The sequence below is a fragment of the Corylus avellana genome, chromosome ca6 (assembly GCF_901000735.1).
Source record: "Corylus avellana chromosome ca6, CavTom2PMs-1.0".
Classification (NCBI taxonomy): domain Eukaryota; kingdom Viridiplantae; phylum Streptophyta; class Magnoliopsida; order Fagales; family Betulaceae; genus Corylus; species Corylus avellana.
The window spans coordinates 252,756-271,865 of NC_081546.1; the positions used below are offsets into that span (position 1 = coordinate 252,756).

Sequence of the window (19,110 nt, forward strand, 5' to 3'; positions counted from 1 at the left end):
CTTTTCTTGGCACCAATCCACACCATTTGGTCTTGTTGCTTATTGGGGACATATAGCCATACCACAGATACTTGCGTGCCTCCTCTCATTGAAAACTGATAAGGAACCTTATTTCACATTGTATGAATTATGATGATATATGGCAACCCTATACCACCTATTCCATTGGGATCCTTTTCATTTCAAGTGGAGATTATTTATTTAATAGTCAAGATTATATTTTACAAATTTAACAGTGTAGATGTTATCATTTAAAATTTTAATTAATGTAGTACTACGTATACCACAAAGATAAACTTCCTTTTTTGTATTTTTTAGGGAAAAAATACAAAATCAATCCCTACAGTTGTACTAATTTCAGTAATTTGCCATAAGCTCCCCAGGATTTAAAGATAATTTAAAACTCTCTATAGTAAGCATTTCAGAAGGAAGACCAATCATGGCGAAGGTATGGTAATTTGATTGAGGACTCGAAGATTATACTGCACAGTCTCTGGTCATGATATGTGGTGCATAGTTCATACAAGAACAAAAACAAACATGGTGGCACATCTATTGACCAATAGCTAAAAGTTGTATGATTTGAGTTTCTTCAACGAAAGCTTGAAATTTCACTTAAAAAAAAAAAAGAAAAAAAAAAGGCATAAATGACAAATGACTTCCCAACCCAAACTTGTATAAACTTTTGACTGTAAATTGTGGTAATGCCATATAAGCAACAGCACAAGATCCTTAATTGAAACTAGGATTACATTTTTGCTGCCCAATCTACAACTTCATAATATATTCTAACCACCACAGGAATCGACATACATGTGGATTACATTCCCTTTCCCACAAACACAAAAAAGTGTTGTCTGCCAACAATTTATTGTTAAAAACCGGCCTTGAATCTTCATTGGTTGAATGCTGACATGAGCATTTGAATCAAAAGAAAGCCAAAAAGATTGGTTGCAGTCCAGATCAGCGTATGATCAGTACTTGTCCTATCTACCTGTGACTTAATGTTGAGGGTTTTTATTCATATTACTCAATCAAACATTTAAACTTGAGGCAAATCCTGAGAACGTTAGCAATGACTTCTCACAAACGTCACAAGCTCATTCAACTTGCAACCATTTAGGGGAAAGTAGCCATTTCCCACCTTTCTTTATCTTATCTTATCTAGGTACCAAATAGACTGGCATCAGAAAGCTAAAATGCCAGCTCAAAAAGGTTCATTGGCACACCCTCACATAGTCAGCACAAGAGAAAGGAGGCAGCATATGACGACTGTGTGATAGAAAAGGTCTTCCAAATATTCAGGACTATTTCCTTAGACCCTTTCATTAGTTGAGGGTCAACATTGCATAATAATAGGGACACCAATTGGCTGAAAATAAGGCAACAATTCAACTTCAACCATGTCAGAAAGTCTTGGTTGGGTAATTTCACTAGTATCAATGTTTGAATTCTTGCATAAAATGAGATGTTAAAACACCCACATCCACCTTTCTTAATTCGTATAATATTTTGGAGAATTTCACGACGAAGTACTGTTGGACTTCTCTACAATGTCTTTTTCTAAAAGCAACCCAAAATCTTTGAAGGATATAACCTTTAAGAGTCCATGCCTGCTCCTTTATTCTAATGGATGAGCCAGAGCTGAATCATGCAACAAAAAGTTGATTAACCTACTATTTTCAGCTCTTTAAATACCTTGTCAGAATACAATGTTTGATCAACCTAAGTAAGCATTTCTTCCTTGTATTCTAAGTTCTAACAGTCGACAACATTTTACATCCCTTGCTGTTCCAAACATGAAAACCTCACTTCAGGATTTTGTTGTTGGAATTCCAATAAGATCAGAAGAACTCCGAGTTGATAGGTCACTGAAGAGATACTTACCTGACCCTGCAGATTCAGTGCCTAATAGGAAGAACAAGGCAAGTAAAAAAGGAGACAGTTTTGCGCATGGAGTCCGAGAGCATGGTAAGTAGCTTCTGTTTTACCTATGGTTTTATTTTCCTTCATCTTTTCCATTTCTTCCTTGCTTCTGTTGGGATCATCAAGTTCCTAAAAACTCATTCTTTCTCTTCCAATATCTTGTGAACCGCAGTGAGACATGGACCCAATATCACTGAAACTGTGAAGGGGAAGTTGAGCTTGGGGGCTAGGATTCTTAAAGTAGGTGGTGTGGAGAAAGTGTTCAGACGGTTATTTAGTGTTAGAGAAGGAGAGAAATTACTGAAGGCTTCGCAGTGCTATTTATCAACCACAGCAGGTCCTATTGCAGGCCTCCTCTTTATCTCCACAGACAATGTTGCATTCTGCAGTGACAGATCAATCAAAATCTCTTCTCCAAATGGAGAGATGATAAGAATCCACTACAAGGTAAGTTGCAAAAGATGATTTATTCTGTTTCTCTCCGTGTCTCTGTCTGGCTTGCTGGTTGCTAATATTATAAGTTATATTCACGTGGTGCAGGTCTTGATTCCACTGAGGAAGATAAAGAGAGTTGAGCAAAGTGAGAATGTGAAGAAGCCTTCACAAAAGTACATGGAAATAGTTACTGTCGACAATTTTGACTTTTGGTTTATGGGTTTCTTAAGTTATCAGAAATCTTTCAAGTGTCTTCAGGAAGCTATTTCACAAGCTTAGAGGAATGCTAGTCATTCAAGCAGCAGAAATGTTAATTCCCATCTTCTTCTCAGATGTACAGCTAGGAAACTCTCAATACAATTTCAGGCGGTGTATTTTGTAATGATGAAACGCTCTCTGATTCTTCAACTATCACTTTACTATTCGCAGACAAATCAGATTCTTCCTGTGGTCATTGTTTAAATTTGTGAATCATGTTCTTTTTTTTTTCTTTGGCATGGAATCGGTCGCTATGAACTGAATCCCTTTTCTCTCATTCATTCAAATGGTAATGATTAAATTTACCTCTTCCCATTAACTTAAGCTTTTTGGATAAGTGGTGATTTAACGAACTATAATCATCCAATCACATCCATTTGAAGTTCAAATATCTCACGACTAGGATAAATACAAGACAGTAGACAGCTGAAAGGAGTCCATAACCGATGCATTCTATCATGACTTTGAAGTTTGAATTACAGCAGATTACTGTTTATCTGTATAGCAACTTTACTTGTATATTTTCAAATTCAAACATCTTTGTTTTCTGTAATTGTATATATATATATTTAAAATCAATACAACCATCTGGTAACACAACCAGAGTTTCAAATTCTGTTTCTAACTTCAACATGTGTCTCCGATCTGAATTTGTAATTGTAAAACCATGCTACTTAGATAAGTGAAGAACTAGCTAATACACAAACCCTATGAAGAACTAGTCTGCCGACAACATTGCAAGAGTATATGGCTTCTTCCATTACTAATTGCTTACTTCTATATCTGGTCTTGCTGGCAAGTGAGGTGGATTTTAGTGTTACTCATTACACCCGCGACCATATTCAGCTAATTGCTGCAGTCATTTGACATGATAGTGTCTGCTAGCACAAGCCCTTCATTAGCAAAAATATGGAATTGCAGAGTACCAAATTCAGGGAACTTCTCATTACCCTCCAGCTGAACCCAGTACTGCAGTAAAAAAATATTTACTCGGAGCTTCCCACTAATTTGGTAAAGTAGTAATCTACCTGCAATAGGATTTTTTTTTTTTTTTTTTGCGCTAGATGCTGAATGTATTCTGTCAGTGAGTCAATATGTCCAATAGCCATCAAAGAATCATCTACTTTATGTGATTGTCAAGGCACTGGTTCAGCCTGTTGACTCGGTGGAGTGTCCAGTTTATAGGTGCCGCTGATCACATGGTAAACCAAAGTAGAGCTCCATTTCTTGGCAGTTGGTTGTTTAGGTTACAGTTTTGTTCGACAAGGAAGTAGCAGAGGACTAAGCTGTGAGGTGATAGGATCCAAGGGATTCTATCAAGAGAAATGAGAAAATCAACCAAAAAAATAAAGAGAAAGAGAAGGGGATGGTCACCTCGAGGGGATCAAGCCTCCAATACTTGCTTCAAGCAAAGATAGATTTTCTTTTGTTAGGAGATTAGTACCTTTGGGGAGTCCTTTTATGAGCTCATAATATAGCATGTTGAGACACTACACAACCCAAAAGCTTAAGTTCATCTTTGATGGTTTGTCATACGACATAGAAGGAAACTGGCGTAGTGACCAAGTCAAGCAGAGGGACCAATATTGGGGAAGGTTCAAGAATCATGAAGAATCCTATCATGTGGCTGATTCCAATTTGAAGGGTGCAATTGGAACCATGTGAGTAGGCTGTCATCAGATTCTAAAGATGCATCTATGATTATACCAGCATATATGCATGCTTCTGCCGCATCTACACATAAATAACTGATGGTGAAAACTGCCTCCAAATAACAAGAACTTTGTCACCCATATATAAGTCAGTTTAAGGGAAAGATACGGTAGAAGTGACTTTAAGTGGAGTAGCAGCCCTAAGTAAGTTTTCGTTTCACCAATTAAAAGAGGAAGAGGCTCACTGGGAGTGGAAGAAAGGAAGCACAGCATCTTGTTTGCTTGCTGCTTTTGGCGAAGTTCAATGGTTGTATGACATCACATACTACTACTGTAAAACCAATAAATTCATCAAGGATGATCTCCTCCTTTTATTCTGTCTTTCCAAATTTAAGTTCCGGTATTAAGCATATATAGGATAAGCATGTAACTTAGAGATTGATTCTTTGGAAGTTGGGATCTCAGAGCCTTTGAAATAATATAGATATTTTTGCAGTATTCACAAGTAGAAACAACACAAGATCTTGGTGAGAGCTAAATGACGTTATCTTAAAGCCACTTTTATACCGCTGAGGTCCTTAATTGAAGCTAGCCAGCTAGGATTACATTCTTTGCAGCCCAATCTACAACTTCATAATATATTCTAACCTCTGCAGCAATCGACATGTGGAGCTGAAAGGGCCTATGTGGATATGTGTAGACAGTCCCTTACCCACAAACCCAAAAGTATTGTCTGCCAACAGTTTATCGTTAAAAACCGGCCTTGAATCTTCATTGGTTCAACGCTGACATGTGCATTTGAATCAAAAGAAAGCCAAAAAGATTGGTTGCTGTCCAGATCAGCGTATGATCAGTACTTGTCCTATCTACCTGTGACTTAATGATGAGGGTTTTTATTCATATTACTCAAATAACAAATTTAAAGTTGAGGCAATATTAATTCCTGCGAACTTTAGCAATGAATTCTCACAAACGTCATGAGCTCATTCAACTTGCAACCATTTAGGTGAAAGTAGCCGTTTCCCCTTTCTTTATCTTATCTTATCTTGGTACCAAATAGGCTGGTATCAGAAAGCTAAAATGCCAGCTCAAAAAGCTTCATTGACACTTCCTTACGTAGTCAGCACATGCAAGAGATATGAGGCAGCATATGACGACTGTATGATAGAAAAGGTCTTCCAAATAGTCGGGACATTTTATTTCCTTGGACCCTTCCTTAGAATGGTATAATTTTCCAAAAGATAAACTTGGAAGAACCCCACTTCTACATATCTTGTGTAACAACTAAGAAGCTCGCTATGCACATCTACGCTATTAATCCAAAAGGATTACTCAGGTTATAGTTAGAGCTTCCCACTTAGTGTGGACAATCTACCCGCTCAATGTGAGACAAACTTTTTAGAGTGTCATATTTAGTGTCTAACTGTTACAGATAATGAACTTCAAATGATGTAATAAAAAGTGCAGCAGAATGGTTTGATTTGAGTGTGTGCATTATATAATATAATAGGGACACCAATTGGCTGAAAATAATTTAATTTTGAAAATAAGGCAGCATTTCAACTTCAACCATGTCTGAAAGTCTTCGTTTGGTAATTTCATTAGTATCAATGTTTGAATTCTTGCTTAACATGAACCAATGTTAAAACACCCACATCCACCTTTCTTCTAATATTTTGGAGAATTTCACAACGAAGTGTTGGAGTACTTTTCTACAATGTCTTTTTCCGAAAGCAACCCAAAATACATCATATCCTTGAAGGATATAATCTTTATGAGTCCGTGCCTGCTCCTTTATTCCACTGGATGAGCCAGAGCTGACTCATGCAACATAAAGTTGATTAACCTACTATTTTCATCCCTTTAAATACCTCGGCAGAATACAATGTTTGATCAACCTAAGTAAGCATCTCTTCCTTGTATTCTAACAGTTGACAACATCCTTAGCTGTTCCAAACATGAAAACCACACTTCAGGAATTTGTTGTTGGAATTCCATTAAGGTTAGAAGAAAACCGAGTTGATAGGTCACTGAAGAGATACTTACCTGATCCTGCAGATTCAGTGCCTAATAGGAAGAACAAGGCAAGTAAAAAAGGAGACAGTTTTGCGCATGGAGTCCGAGAGCATGGTAAGTAGCTTCTATTTTGCCTTTGGTTTTATTTTCCTTCATCTTTTCTAGTTCTTCCTTGCTTCTTTTGGGATCATCAAGTTCCTAAAAACTCATTCTTTTTCTTCCAATATCTTGTGAACCGCAGTGAGACATGGACCCAATATCACTGAAACTTTGAAGGGGAAGTTGAGCTTGGGGGCTAGGATTCTTAAAGTAGGTGGTGTGGAGAAAGTGTTCAGACGGTTATTTAGTGTTAGAGAAGGAGAGAAATTACTGAAGGCTTCGCAGTGCTATTTATCAACCACAGCAGGTCCTATTGCAGGCCTCCTCTTTATCTCCACAGACAATGTTGCATTCTGCAGTGACAGATCAATCAAAATCTCTTCTCCAAATGGAGAGATGACAAGAATCCACTACAAGGTAAGTTGCAAAGATGATTTATTCTGTTTCTCTCCGTGTCTCTGTCTGGCTTGCTGGTTGCTAATATTATAAGTTATATTCACGTGGTGCAGGTCTTGATTCCACTGAGGAAGATAAAGACAGTCGAGCAAAGTGAGAATGTGAAGAAACCTTCACAAAAGTACATAGAAATAGTTACTGTCGACAATTTTGACTTTTGGTTTATGGGTTTCTTAAGTTATCAGAAATCTTTCAAGTGTCTTCAGGAAGCTATTTGACAAGCTTAGAGGAATGCTAGTCATTCAAGAAGCAGAAATGTTAATTCCCATCTTCTTCTCAGATGTACAGCTAGGAAACTCTCAACATAATTTCAGGCAGTGTATTTTGTAATGATGAAACGCTCTCTGATTCTTCACTATCACTTTACCATTCACAGACAAATCAGATTCTTCCTGCGGTCGTGATTGTTTAAATTTGTGAATCATATTTTTTTGCTTTTTTTTTCTTTGGCATGTAATCCAGTCGCCATGAACTGAATCCCTTTTTGCCCATTCGTTCAATTTGTAAACAACTTCCAGGCTAGCTTGAGGGAAAGGCAGATGAGTATAGTTAAAGGCTAAGGTTTGTGCACAACTACTTTGATGAACAGACACACTAGGAGTAACACATTGATGACTTTCCACCCTAGAAAATAACCCTGCAAAAAATCTAACCACAGCCATGAGATCCCTTCAATGGAATCAGAACTAATTTTTGAGTTTTTATGCTTGAGGAAAATCTATCTAAGCAGACAAAAAGTACTGTTATATGCTAAATACTCTCGTTCGAATACTAACTCAAAACATAGAGCATAGCAGCTAATCTTATACTACCTATAGGGCCAAGAAAATACAATTCGGTGCTCTAGAATATCGTCTTTTACTTATCAAAAAATATATATATATATATAGAATATCGTCTTTTACATTAGCATGCCATTTTCACATGTTTTCCTCCTGTTGCTCTACCCATTATCTTTTCTTCAATTTGCTTATTGATCATACTATCAGTTATGGTTAACTAAGCAAGTTTGAACCGGCGCCTCATCTAACAATGTCTTCACTCTTATAGAGCTCAATTATAGGTTTATTTTCATCATTCATTTTCTCCTCCAGTCTTGAACCTATGCTCCTAAGCTATTCTTTTTCCTTTTTCTTTTTGGATGAATAAGCATCACCCTCCAGTATAAACTGGAACTCTGCTGCAGAATCCAGCAGCTCAACTCAACCAACCAGAAAACAAAAACTATATAGAACCACACAACCACACCTACTAACTACCAGTTACAAACAAACCCCACAAACACTGAAAACTCACACTCTGTACCTCTCCTATATTGATGATGACAAACTATACTAATTTTACAAATACAAAACCAGAGTTTATTTACATAAGACCAAAATTCGATCTTGAAACCCCCATATGCAACATAGGGATTTATTGATGATCGATTCCTTGAACTTTCCAGCTCCCATGACTTGAGTTATAATTTCCGAATCAATCCTCTTTAAAATCTGATCCTCTCTGTATGCACAACATTACCATGCTTTAAATCGTTCATTCGATCACTTGTTTCCATATGTGGTCAACTACGGTCCCAAAAGCCGATTTGCACAAACTAATACTTAAGCTTTCGCCTTTTAAATCTGTACTTCCCCAATTTGCCACTTCTTCCCAAATGAAAGGGGGATCATCTTAAAAAGAACTCTATCGGGGTGCCATCTATCCATCCAAAGGTGAACAGATTTGCCATCCCCGACATTGAACTTTATAAAATCCTTTGCTATTGCTCGTAGTTCAATCAGTTTTTTCCAACCCCATGTGCAGTTTTGAGGAACTTTACTCTGCCAAAAATTCTTTCCTTTCAATAAATTCTCTTTTACCCAGACAACCCAAAGGGATCCAGCTTTGGTGAATAAGTTCTAAATATGGCGCATAACAGCTGCTTGATTCCATTCTTCCACCCTTTTGATACTCGGGTCATCTTCCCTCTTCTGTAAGCAAACTGAACTCCACACCACCTTGGCCCTAGAATTCGTCTCTCATTTCCTGCCCAAAAATTCCATTATTTTTCTTTATTTGCACGTTTTTCAATACCACTACAAGCTTCAGCTTCAAAAGTGTCAATCTCTCTCATCTAAAAAAGATAATCATATTCCACCATAAATAATATCACAACTGTCTCTCTCTTTGCTCCTATTTTTCATCCAATTCTATGTTTAGTTAAAGGAAGGCTTAATTTAGAAAAAAGAACGAACAATGGCCACCACAAACAAAAAAAAAAACAGAACCAAACAGAAGAGGAAAACAAACAAAAAAAGAAAAAAGAAAAAAGAAAAGAAAGGAAAGAAGAAGAAGAAGAAAGGTCTTGAAGAAAAGAAAAGTAAAAGAGAGCAAGGGAGGAGGAGGTCAAGCTCCACAATTTGTTCTTCTCCTTCTTGTTCTTTGTTCCCTTGGTTATGTTTCTCTGGGGTTTGATCGTTTTCAATTTTCCAAGAAGAAATTGAGAGAGTCAAACAAAAACAGAGAGCCACAGCCAAACCCATCATCATCCATCGGTAGGCGGTAGCAGTTAGATACTTATAATCAGCACCTGCTGTTGAACGAGTTGGATTTAGGACTTGAGATTTCAACTAGGTTGGTTTGTTTTTCTTGTTCTATTTCTTTTTCTTTTTGGTCGTTAACCTACATAACATGATACGCCATAGTTTTCACATATCATTGAGCGCCATAAGATTTAACAACCATGAAATTAAGATTTATCAAGTGGTTATGAATGATGTTTAATTATGCAGGGGTGATGATGAATAAATCCTCCACATACATTTATATATATATATATATATATATATATATATATATATATAAAATTCAAAACTAACATACAGTAAAAAAAAAAAAATTAATTAATTAAAAACAAACAAGCTACTGAACCCTACTATCCATGAATAAAGGGATTAGAACAGTACAATCTATCATTGCCGTTTCATGATCTTCAAAGATCCTCCACAGTGAGACATATGCATGAATAAATCCTTTTATATAAAAATTCTAGCTATGAAATGAATCACATGTGAGACATGCAAAAAATAGTAAAGAGCTTAATGGACCTCATTTACTTTTTCCTTTTCCACACTAATAGGAGAAAAAAGGTTGAAATATCACCAAAAAGGTCACATAAAATGTAGTTGATGATCCATTTGCAGAATACCAGGCTTCATCAACCATATTCTATACTAGTTGAGAGACGAAAGAAGGGCTAGTTTGGAGACCAAAGTTGTTGGGACTCCAATCGGGTCAAGAGCATACCCAGATGAAATACCAGCAAATGGACACTCACCTGAACCAGCAGCTACCCAAATGTTATATTCCCTCTCCTGCAACTGAACCCTCAGCATCCACACAGAGTAATTAAGCCTCCCTTTCTCTCTCTTTTAACACCCAAAACAAAGGTGTACGTTCTAAATAATAATAAGATTATCTTGGTATTGCAGGTGAAGTAGATTCAGTGCTTAGCAAAATGAACAAGTGTGGGAAAAAAGTAGGGAACTTTGCTCATGCATTCCGAGAGCACGGTAATTAAATTCTATTGCTTCAGCTAAGATTTCAGAATCTTCTACTTCCTGAATTTCTTTGCCTCTCCATGCAATCCTTAGTTTTTTAAGGTAAGACTTCAATATAATTTATGAGTTTCCACCATTGCCTTCTTTTTGTTGGCTGGCGGGAAGATAAAATAAAAGCATAGAAAAATTAATAATTATTTATATTTGGAAAGGCCATGCAATTTTTGTAACGACTTAAGAACGCAGCAAGAGCCTAATATACAATTAGCTAGTTACAATTGAAGGGTCTGACCCATTTAATTAAATGGGTCGCATTATGGTTGACTTATATAATTTTATACACATACCTCGACATGATCTGAAATTAACATGCAATATTTAGAGTTGACAAATCTTTAAGCGACTCGAAAAATCGTCATGAAATTAGCGAATTAGAGTTAAAGGATTGGACTAGTTTAATTAATTGGCCGGGTCGGGTTAGGCTAACCAATATAGTCTTATACATATCCATACCACAACACGAAAGAAATCCAAACACGCAAACACAGCCCTACTTTTAGCTTTCATTCCCTTGGGCTTATTAACAAACGCTCTGTAGTCTGAACATGCACCACTTGTACAAAACAACATTGAATGATGAGATTTCTTCTTTTTTCTTGTAATGTTGAGAACTGCAGTGAGATTGGGGCACAACATCACTGAAACAGTGAAAGGGAAGTTGTGGATGGGGGCTAAAATTCTTATAGTAGGTGGGTTGGAGAAATTGTTCAAGAAGTTATTTAGTGTTTCAGAAGGAGAGAAACTGTTGAAGACTTCCCAATGCTATTTATCAACCACAACTGGTGCAATAGCAGGCCTCCTCTTCATCTCCACCAACAGCATATCCTTTTGGAGTGAGAGATCTATCAAAGTGCCCTCCCCAAATGGAGGAATGGTTAGACTCCACTATAAGGTATTCAGATTATTCTCCCTCTCTTCATGCTTACTAATTACAAGTTCTGCATTATATATCCATTTTTTGCAGGTATTAATCCCACTCAAGAAGATAAGGGCAATTAGCCTATGTGAGAATGTGAATAAGCCATCATCCAAGTACATACAAATAACTACATGCGATAATTTTGACTTTTGGTTTATGGGTTTCTTAGATTATCAGAAAGCTTTGAAATATCTTCAGCCGGCAATTTCTCAAGCTTGAAATAATCAAAAGTCATTTAAATGAGTGTAACAAAAATGTCTCTTCTCTCTGCTTCACTAGATGTTCTTTCCTGTTCCTGAACCTACTTTTGTAGCTCGATTCCAATTTTGTGTAATTTCCCAGATGAGAAATTCTCATCCATTTTTCAATCAATCCAGCCCATGCCCACACGTGTAACAAGTTCGATGGAGTATGTAAAAAAAATCGCCTAAATTGCAAGGGGCTCTAAGTAACAAGTTAAGAAAAGTGTTAATTACATATGTGTTATAACTTATCTATTCATCAAAGTGTCCTTAATTACCCCCCGGAGACCGGGAGACTAACAATTTTCCGGTGACCATTTCATCACCAACTCGGTCCGGTTTTTTGATTTTTGGCCAAAATTGGGGACCAAAACTAGGGTACCCTAATTCTTGGTTTTGGGAAACCGGAACAGGGAACCGAGTCCCGGTTACCGGCTGGTTCCGATTTGTACCCAGTCCGGTAACCGATTTTTTTAAAAAATTGATTGACGATGAGAAAAATTCAAGATTCAATTGCAAAACAGAAATTAAACAACTTTCTACCCATTAATTTTTATTTCCACCACAAACGCAAATAATATAATATGAAAAAACTGAAACTTAAGGAAATTTAGAGCTAAAATTTATCAATAAGCCATCTGTTCATTATAGCTTCAATCAAATACCGACAGCAAATAAGCCAATTTTTTGCCAAACCCACAACTCAACTTAGCAAAATAAGCAACAATCGGCAAACTCACAGCTTAATTTAGCAAAATAAGCAACAATCGGCCAAACCTACAACTCAACTTAGCAAAACAAGCAACAATCAGCCAATCCCACAAATTAATTTAGCAAAATAAGCAACAATCGGCCAGAAAGAATTTTATTTTCACACTATTCCTCGGCAACCTAACACATCTCTAACTGGCGAGATGCACTGATTGTGACGAAACCTTCAAGTCTCTTGCATTGGCACACTAGAGTTTTGCAAAAGGCTTCATGTGTGATGCATTGATGGTGGCGGAAGTTAAAGAGAGAGTGGCGTTGAGTCGTTGACTAATGAGAGAGAGAGGCGTGAAGGGGGAGAGAGAAAGAAAGTGAGAGGCGTGAAGTAATTAACCTAAATCTAAAATTAAAAAAACAAAAGTAAAATATATATATTAAAATATATATATATATATATATGCACCCAGTTTCGGTTTCCTGAATTTTTACCGGGCACCTAAAATTGGACCGAAACCAGGGTCTCAATTTTAGGTTTTTTCCAACCAAGACTGAAAAATCGAGTTTTTTAGTAATTTTTGACACACCTACCAATCCTACGGTACCAAAAAGTGCTTGAACACCATGATTGCAGTGCCTAAACTGTCAATTAGATGAGATGAGGTTAACGTCAACTCGTGATTGGATTAAAAAGTAATAAACCGTACAACGTACCCCACGTGAAGGAAAAGTCTACCTAAAACCAAATCCCAAAGACCGATGAAATTTTGTAGCCCACCAATACAATATTACTTTCCCACAAAGAAAGCAAGGATTACAATATATCGATTACTTTTCAGATATCTGTGTTTGGCAATGAAATAAAAAAAATAAAAATAAAAAATTGAAAAAAAAAAGTAAAAATATTTTGTATAAAAAAATAAAAAAAAATTATTTTATAATAATTTTTTTTATTTAAATAATAATAAAAATAATTAATGTGATATAAAAAATAAGAATGTTGAATTTGAATTTTAGAATTTTTTTTTTTAATTTTTGGATCCGGTCTAATTTAGCCCTTTGTCAAACACAGTGGAAGAGTTCTTGAGATTTGGATTTTCCGTCAAAACTGGAAATTTCACAAATTTCTAAGGTAATGTAAACCATTGCAAGATAATTATTTTCTTGAATTAAAATTTTCCTATAATCCTCTTATATATTAATATGATAGTTTATGTTATTTGTTGCTATCACTTTAAATAATTATAAATTGATGATATGATTAATATTACGTGAACACGGTCTTAATATTATAATTAAAAGCTTTTAGAATTCAGACTTTTGGTTTTCCAAATACCATGGTTTTCCTTTGATAAGCTCCCCTCAAGAGTTTTGTAATTGTCGGTTTGAGTTTTGTTCTTCGTCTTCCAATACAATTTTTTACAGCTCACAATATATTGACTTTGTTTGCCGTCAACAATAATATAGCTGTATGCAAATAACGGTTGAAAACGTACAAGTAGAGAAACCCTAGCCACCAAACACTTTCCCAGGTAATAATATTGTGAAATTTGTGGAGATCACAACTCTTGAGGGCTTAATTATTAATTCAAAAGTTTTAGGGTTGTTAAATATTGATTTGCTTAAACTTACGCTTTCGAATTGACGTCTACAACAGCCCACTTTAACATAATTGACTCTACGGTAATTTTTTATCTTTTGGCAGCTCTACTCTCTTATTAATATTTATTTAATGACTTAACACTAAACACATACATCTTACTAAGAGCATGTTTAGGATTGCGTTTGAGAAATAGAGCTTTTAAGTCAAAAAGAGTTTTTGGGCAAAAGTTTTATTTTTAAACTGTTGCCAAAAGTGTTCTTTTAACTATTTTTAGGTTTTTTGAACTCTTAAAAGCGTTTTTAATTTTTTTACCAAATGGGTATTTTTTTTTCTTCAAACGGACTTTTTGATTATTAAAAGCACTTTTAGATCTCTCAAACGCAATTTCAAACAGGCCCAAAGGCTTTTTACTCGAACCCTTTGTGATTCGACCCGTAACGTGATATATGCTTTAATATCAATTGGGCCTACCCATTGATCTAAAAGTTTTAAAACTATTGGATATTGATGAACTCGAATCAAATGCACCAGGCCTAGACAAGAGGCCTGTTATAGAGGGCAACTGGTTGAGACTTGTCTAGGCTTTTCAACCCATATCAGCAGTTAAACCTAACAAAGCTAGCAGCAACATAACACACAATTCTCTCCCTCAGCAGGAAAGAGAGAAAAGTGATTACCGCATCAATAGGATTAATTCTAGAAGTCCACAATAGCATTAAATGTGCCCCTAACCGACTTCATGGATATGACAACATTAAATCTACCCCTCTCCCCATCGGAGAGGCAAGTTGATGCATTAAATGCCACCTAATCTACGATAAGGGGAGGAGGCAAGGACACCCCTTTGGCGAGCCGATGAGCTACCCCTGAATAATTGTTACAAGCAACCTTGCCACAAGACAACACATGGCAAGAGGGTTCGCTAACACCACTCCACTTGAAAAGGTAAGCAGATGTACAAGACGGAAAGACATGTACTAATTAATCTATAGGCTCTTCAACTCCGAAGAGCATTTTATTGGAGTCTTACTAACTTAGTCATTAAAGATATTCCCGTCGGCTTATCTCGGTAGGCCTATGAATCTTTATTGTTTGAGCTTTTGCAAGAGAAGTACGCGAAACTAGCTGAGTGGAAGAATCACAAGTGGAAGCGACTGAGTGAAGTTCAGCCTTATCAAGTACTAATTTACTTAGACTCTTAACATTTAAGCTTCATTTCTATGTTTTGCTCAAAAGTGTATTTTTTTTTTTTAAATAAAAAATAAAAAAGCTAAAGAAGTACGTACTTTTAAGTCTTTTGACAAATAGATCAATTTTTTAATTACTTAAATACTTTTTAAATTCTCTAACGCAACATCAAACAAACACATAAATTTCAACCTTAATTATCCTAAAGAGGGCAAAGAAAATTAAGGTAGTAAGCATGTGCAGAAACAGTAGGAAAAGGCAGGGATGGATGGCATGCTGTATGCCTTCTTTGACCGGATGACATGGCTGAGGAAATACATATTCAGTACTGCTAAATGTTTCCAAATATATATTTGAGTACTCGTGGTGATCAAAACTGTTTTTGGGAAGGCATTGAAAAATGTCTCAACTATGTGTATGCATTTGGATTTTGCATGGACCCACGCAAGATTTAGGCATAAAAGGTCAGCCTAAAGATATCATATCCTCATGTTGTACCTATTTTTTATGCTTTTTTTTCCCTTGGCTCACATTGTGGTGCGTCAATCATATCATATATTCATCTAGGAATGAGATATCCTCATATATACTCGAAGATATGATGATGAGTAATGGGTAAAAAGCCACATCACCTTTTGAGATAAATATAATTTATTTTTTAACGTTTTTTTTTTTGTTGCTTAAATTACTAGCCATCCAAATAGAAAATTGAGGAGCATCGATGGGGATCCCTTTCATTAGTCGGCCTGATTAATGGTATACAATATTAGACATTTTATGTGGGTGGGGGTGGAGGAGTTCAATTGCAGGTTCATCACCCATGGCCATGGGAGGTAAACATGACGGCAAGAATGACACATGTATATTAATATGTATGTATCTTGTTTCTTTGAAATACATGCAACATAACTTTTCAAAAGTGGCAGGCCGTACATTTCATTAAATTAACGTACTCCTATTTCTTTATTTATAATATTATATTACATTAAAGGTAATTTGAAACGTCTGGGATATATGGTCAAGGTGATAAATATGCTATATATGCCTGGACAGATTGAAATGTCGTCGTTTGATCGCGGAGTTGGAATTTGAAGGCATGCGTACTTTTTTGACGCATGGGATTACGGTGGCATATATGCCTCTCTTAACTTATTTTATAATCTTTGATATATATATATATATATATATATATATATATATAATTTCTCAATTGTCTTTGGGACTCATTCAAGTCAATCTGGATCCACCGAAATTGAGACACGTATATATTATTCTTTGTGTATCTCAATTTTAATAATCCAATATTATCCAATTCTCAATTAGCCAAACATGAAAAGAACCAAAAAAATGCAATCAAATATCAGCCAAATATGGACTCAAAATGATGATCTTGGCAATATATAAATTAGTCCAATTAATCCATTCTTTGGTTAAATTAAGTCGAAGGAACAAAGGAAAAGAGGGAAAAAAAAACATTAAAGGTGGTCATAAAATGAGTGGGCCAAGCCAGCCAAGTCTAGGTTTAATCAGTAACTTTCCTACTTCAACGAGATCTCAATGCTGCAGTGCTGCCTACTCTAAAGCATCCAAATTCCAAAGTCAAAATGAGAGAGAGGAGATCCCAATGCTGGCTGCTCTAAAGCATCCAAAGTCAAAATGAATGAGAGAGAGAGAGAGAGAGAGAGAGAGAGAGAGAATTGAATCAGATAATTTTCTGTTCCAGATTTCTTGCAAAGATCAAGACAATGAGTTCACACTGAAATCACCTCAATTATATTTGATCATCATAATTAAACAACCTAATATTGATTGGAAAGGTACAAAAAACTCTTAGTGTAAATGAATTTCAACATTTTAACAAACAAAAATTTGTCTATATATATACAGTATAACCTAACATCACAAAGCCAAAAAAAACAAAGAAATCTGCTCCTTAGCTTGATGATCTGATCTCTACTCTCTAGAGAAAGGCTTGATCACATGGATCGGATTCAGAACTTTTGGAATCCTCTTACTCGTGATAAACTCCAAGAAAACAAAAAAGAGTATAGAATGATCAAACAGCTAGCCTGCTTCCACTCAATTATGCGTAGAGTCCACCACCGAGTTGTGCCTCTTGGACGGGCCAGAAGGCGGCACCGGCGTCCCTTTGGGGAAGAAGCTGAATATCTGGCCGTGATATAGGAAACCCATCTCGTCCTTTCCCCGGAGCGGCTTCGGGTTCACAGTTATGGTTACGCCGGGCCTGGTGGCGGTGCAAGAACCAATAAGAAGTAGGAAAAGGAAAAGAATGAGAGAAATGGTGCTGCGCATGCATGGAGCAATACGAATGGATTTAGAAGGAGAAGCCATTGGCGGAGAATAATGTTTGGTGAGAGCTTTGGAGAGGTTTAAGGAAATGGGTATGGATTTATTTTTACTGAAAGGGAGGGATAGTGGAGGGTTTTTATATATGCATGAGTAAACAGGGGAAAGAGGAGGAAGATGAGATGGCGGTCCGGTGAGTAGTGAAATACACGCAAACGCAAACGCTAACGCTAACGACTACTGAATTTGAATGTCAACGGTTTGAAAATGCATGCTTCATCTTCTTAACAATTGGGTGCCGGCTTGGACTTCAATTCTTGAATATATATATCTTTTCTCTCTTATACCAATTTTCTTTGCCTTGGTCAATTGGAAAGATTTTTCCGGGGAAATATACCTGCCGCGTGCTTGTGTGGATATTGAAAACTCTCTCTGCCCCCGCACTCGCACATGTCCGTCCAGGACGTGGAATTTATTATTTCCTCACGAAAACCATCATTTTCTATCTTTTATTTAATTTGAGTGTGTGTATTGCCAATGTCTTTTGTTGGGTTTGGTTCAATTTCAGCCCGAAACGTCTTCTTTCTCACTTATTATAAGATCATTATTTATTTATTTATTTATTTATTTTGCATATATAGTTGAAATTAGCATTAATAATTGGCAAGAGTGCTAGCAATTCATTGGATCACATTCGTATATATGTTAGTTTTGAGTTGTATTGAGGTATGTGTAAAAAATTGTGAACACTAATTCTAATTGTATATATTGTTGGTGGCATTACTTAGAACAATGAGATGCAATAAAATGAAATCTAGACCGTAAAATAATTTATCTTTATTTTATTTAAAATTGAGAGAATTCTACTCTAAAAAAAGTGGGGGGGAGGAGGGGGGTTGTTTTGCGGCACGTATGGACATGTTATATTGGATCAAACTCGATTTAATGAATCAAAGCCTTCACTTTATGTTAATGTGAATGGGTGTGAACTAACTTTTTGATGGTATATATATATCCATCGGTGTGAAGCAAAGGCACCGAAAAATGCTGGTCTATATCATGATGCTATTATTGAACCGAGTGCCACCATATATACTTCGTGTTTTTCGTTTTGAAAATGAAATGAAAAAAAAAAAAAAAAAAAAAGTAACTAACTTTTATGTGATCTTAAAAACAAAAGAAAAGTAGAAATTGGTTAGGTGGCCTCAAGACTCTACAATATTTTTTAAGGGCAGTTTTTCTTTTTCCTTTTTTTTTTTTTTTTTAAATTCTAGGTGGCCTCAAGAAAATTATTCTAACGTAATCTATTTAATTGACATGTATTTTTAAAATATATGATTTTTACATGTATTTTTAATTATATATTCTAAAAATTTGTGTTAGTTTAATAAATTGAGGTTATAAATTATAATGAAGGTCGTATATATATATATATATATATATATATATATATATATAAAGAAAAAAGAATTGATTTAATTTGTCAAGGTATCTTTTGCGTGCGAAGCTCCGATAAGGAAACAAGCTTCAAGGGGGTCCACCAATCCTTGTTTAACATTCAACATGACACTGATAGACATATGTAATGCCAGTAGTGACCACATCTTTTCTTAATTATATTTTGGTTTTTTAATCAAATTATGTTAAATCACATAAATCTTCATTACGCATGTGGTATTGCTTTTTATTATTATTATTTTTT

General features: G+C 35.8%; 3 protein-coding genes across 3 annotated transcripts; all 3 read left to right on the forward strand.

The window, feature by feature from the left end:
• Positions 1 to 1,742: 1,742 nt before the first annotated feature.
• LOC132184993 (GEM-like protein 4) lies at positions 1,743 to 2,800 on the forward strand. The gene is made up of 3 exons (XM_059598801.1): positions 1,743 to 1,971; positions 2,099 to 2,373; positions 2,467 to 2,800. The coding sequence occupies exons 1-3, from the start codon at positions 1,800 to 1,802 to the stop codon at positions 2,638 to 2,640; spliced, it is 621 nt and encodes a 206-aa protein (XP_059454784.1). The 5' UTR covers positions 1,743 to 1,799; the 3' UTR covers positions 2,641 to 2,800.
• Positions 2,801 to 6,183: 3,383 nt separating this feature from the next.
• On the forward strand, positions 6,184 to 7,211 carry LOC132185005 (putative GEM-like protein 8). Its single transcript, XM_059598821.1, has 3 exons — positions 6,184 to 6,401; positions 6,529 to 6,803; positions 6,896 to 7,211. The coding sequence occupies exons 1-3, from the start codon at positions 6,230 to 6,232 to the stop codon at positions 7,058 to 7,060; spliced, it is 612 nt and encodes a 203-aa protein (XP_059454804.1). The 5' UTR covers positions 6,184 to 6,229; the 3' UTR covers positions 7,061 to 7,211.
• Positions 7,212 to 10,149: 2,938 nt separating this feature from the next.
• Positions 10,150 to 11,612, forward strand: LOC132185716 (GEM-like protein 4). Its single transcript, XM_059599486.1, has 4 exons — positions 10,150 to 10,228; positions 10,316 to 10,396; positions 11,062 to 11,336; positions 11,409 to 11,612. The coding sequence occupies exons 1-4, from the start codon at positions 10,150 to 10,152 to the stop codon at positions 11,580 to 11,582; spliced, it is 609 nt and encodes a 202-aa protein (XP_059455469.1). The 3' UTR covers positions 11,583 to 11,612.
• The last annotated feature ends 7,498 nt before the right edge of the window (positions 11,613 to 19,110 follow it).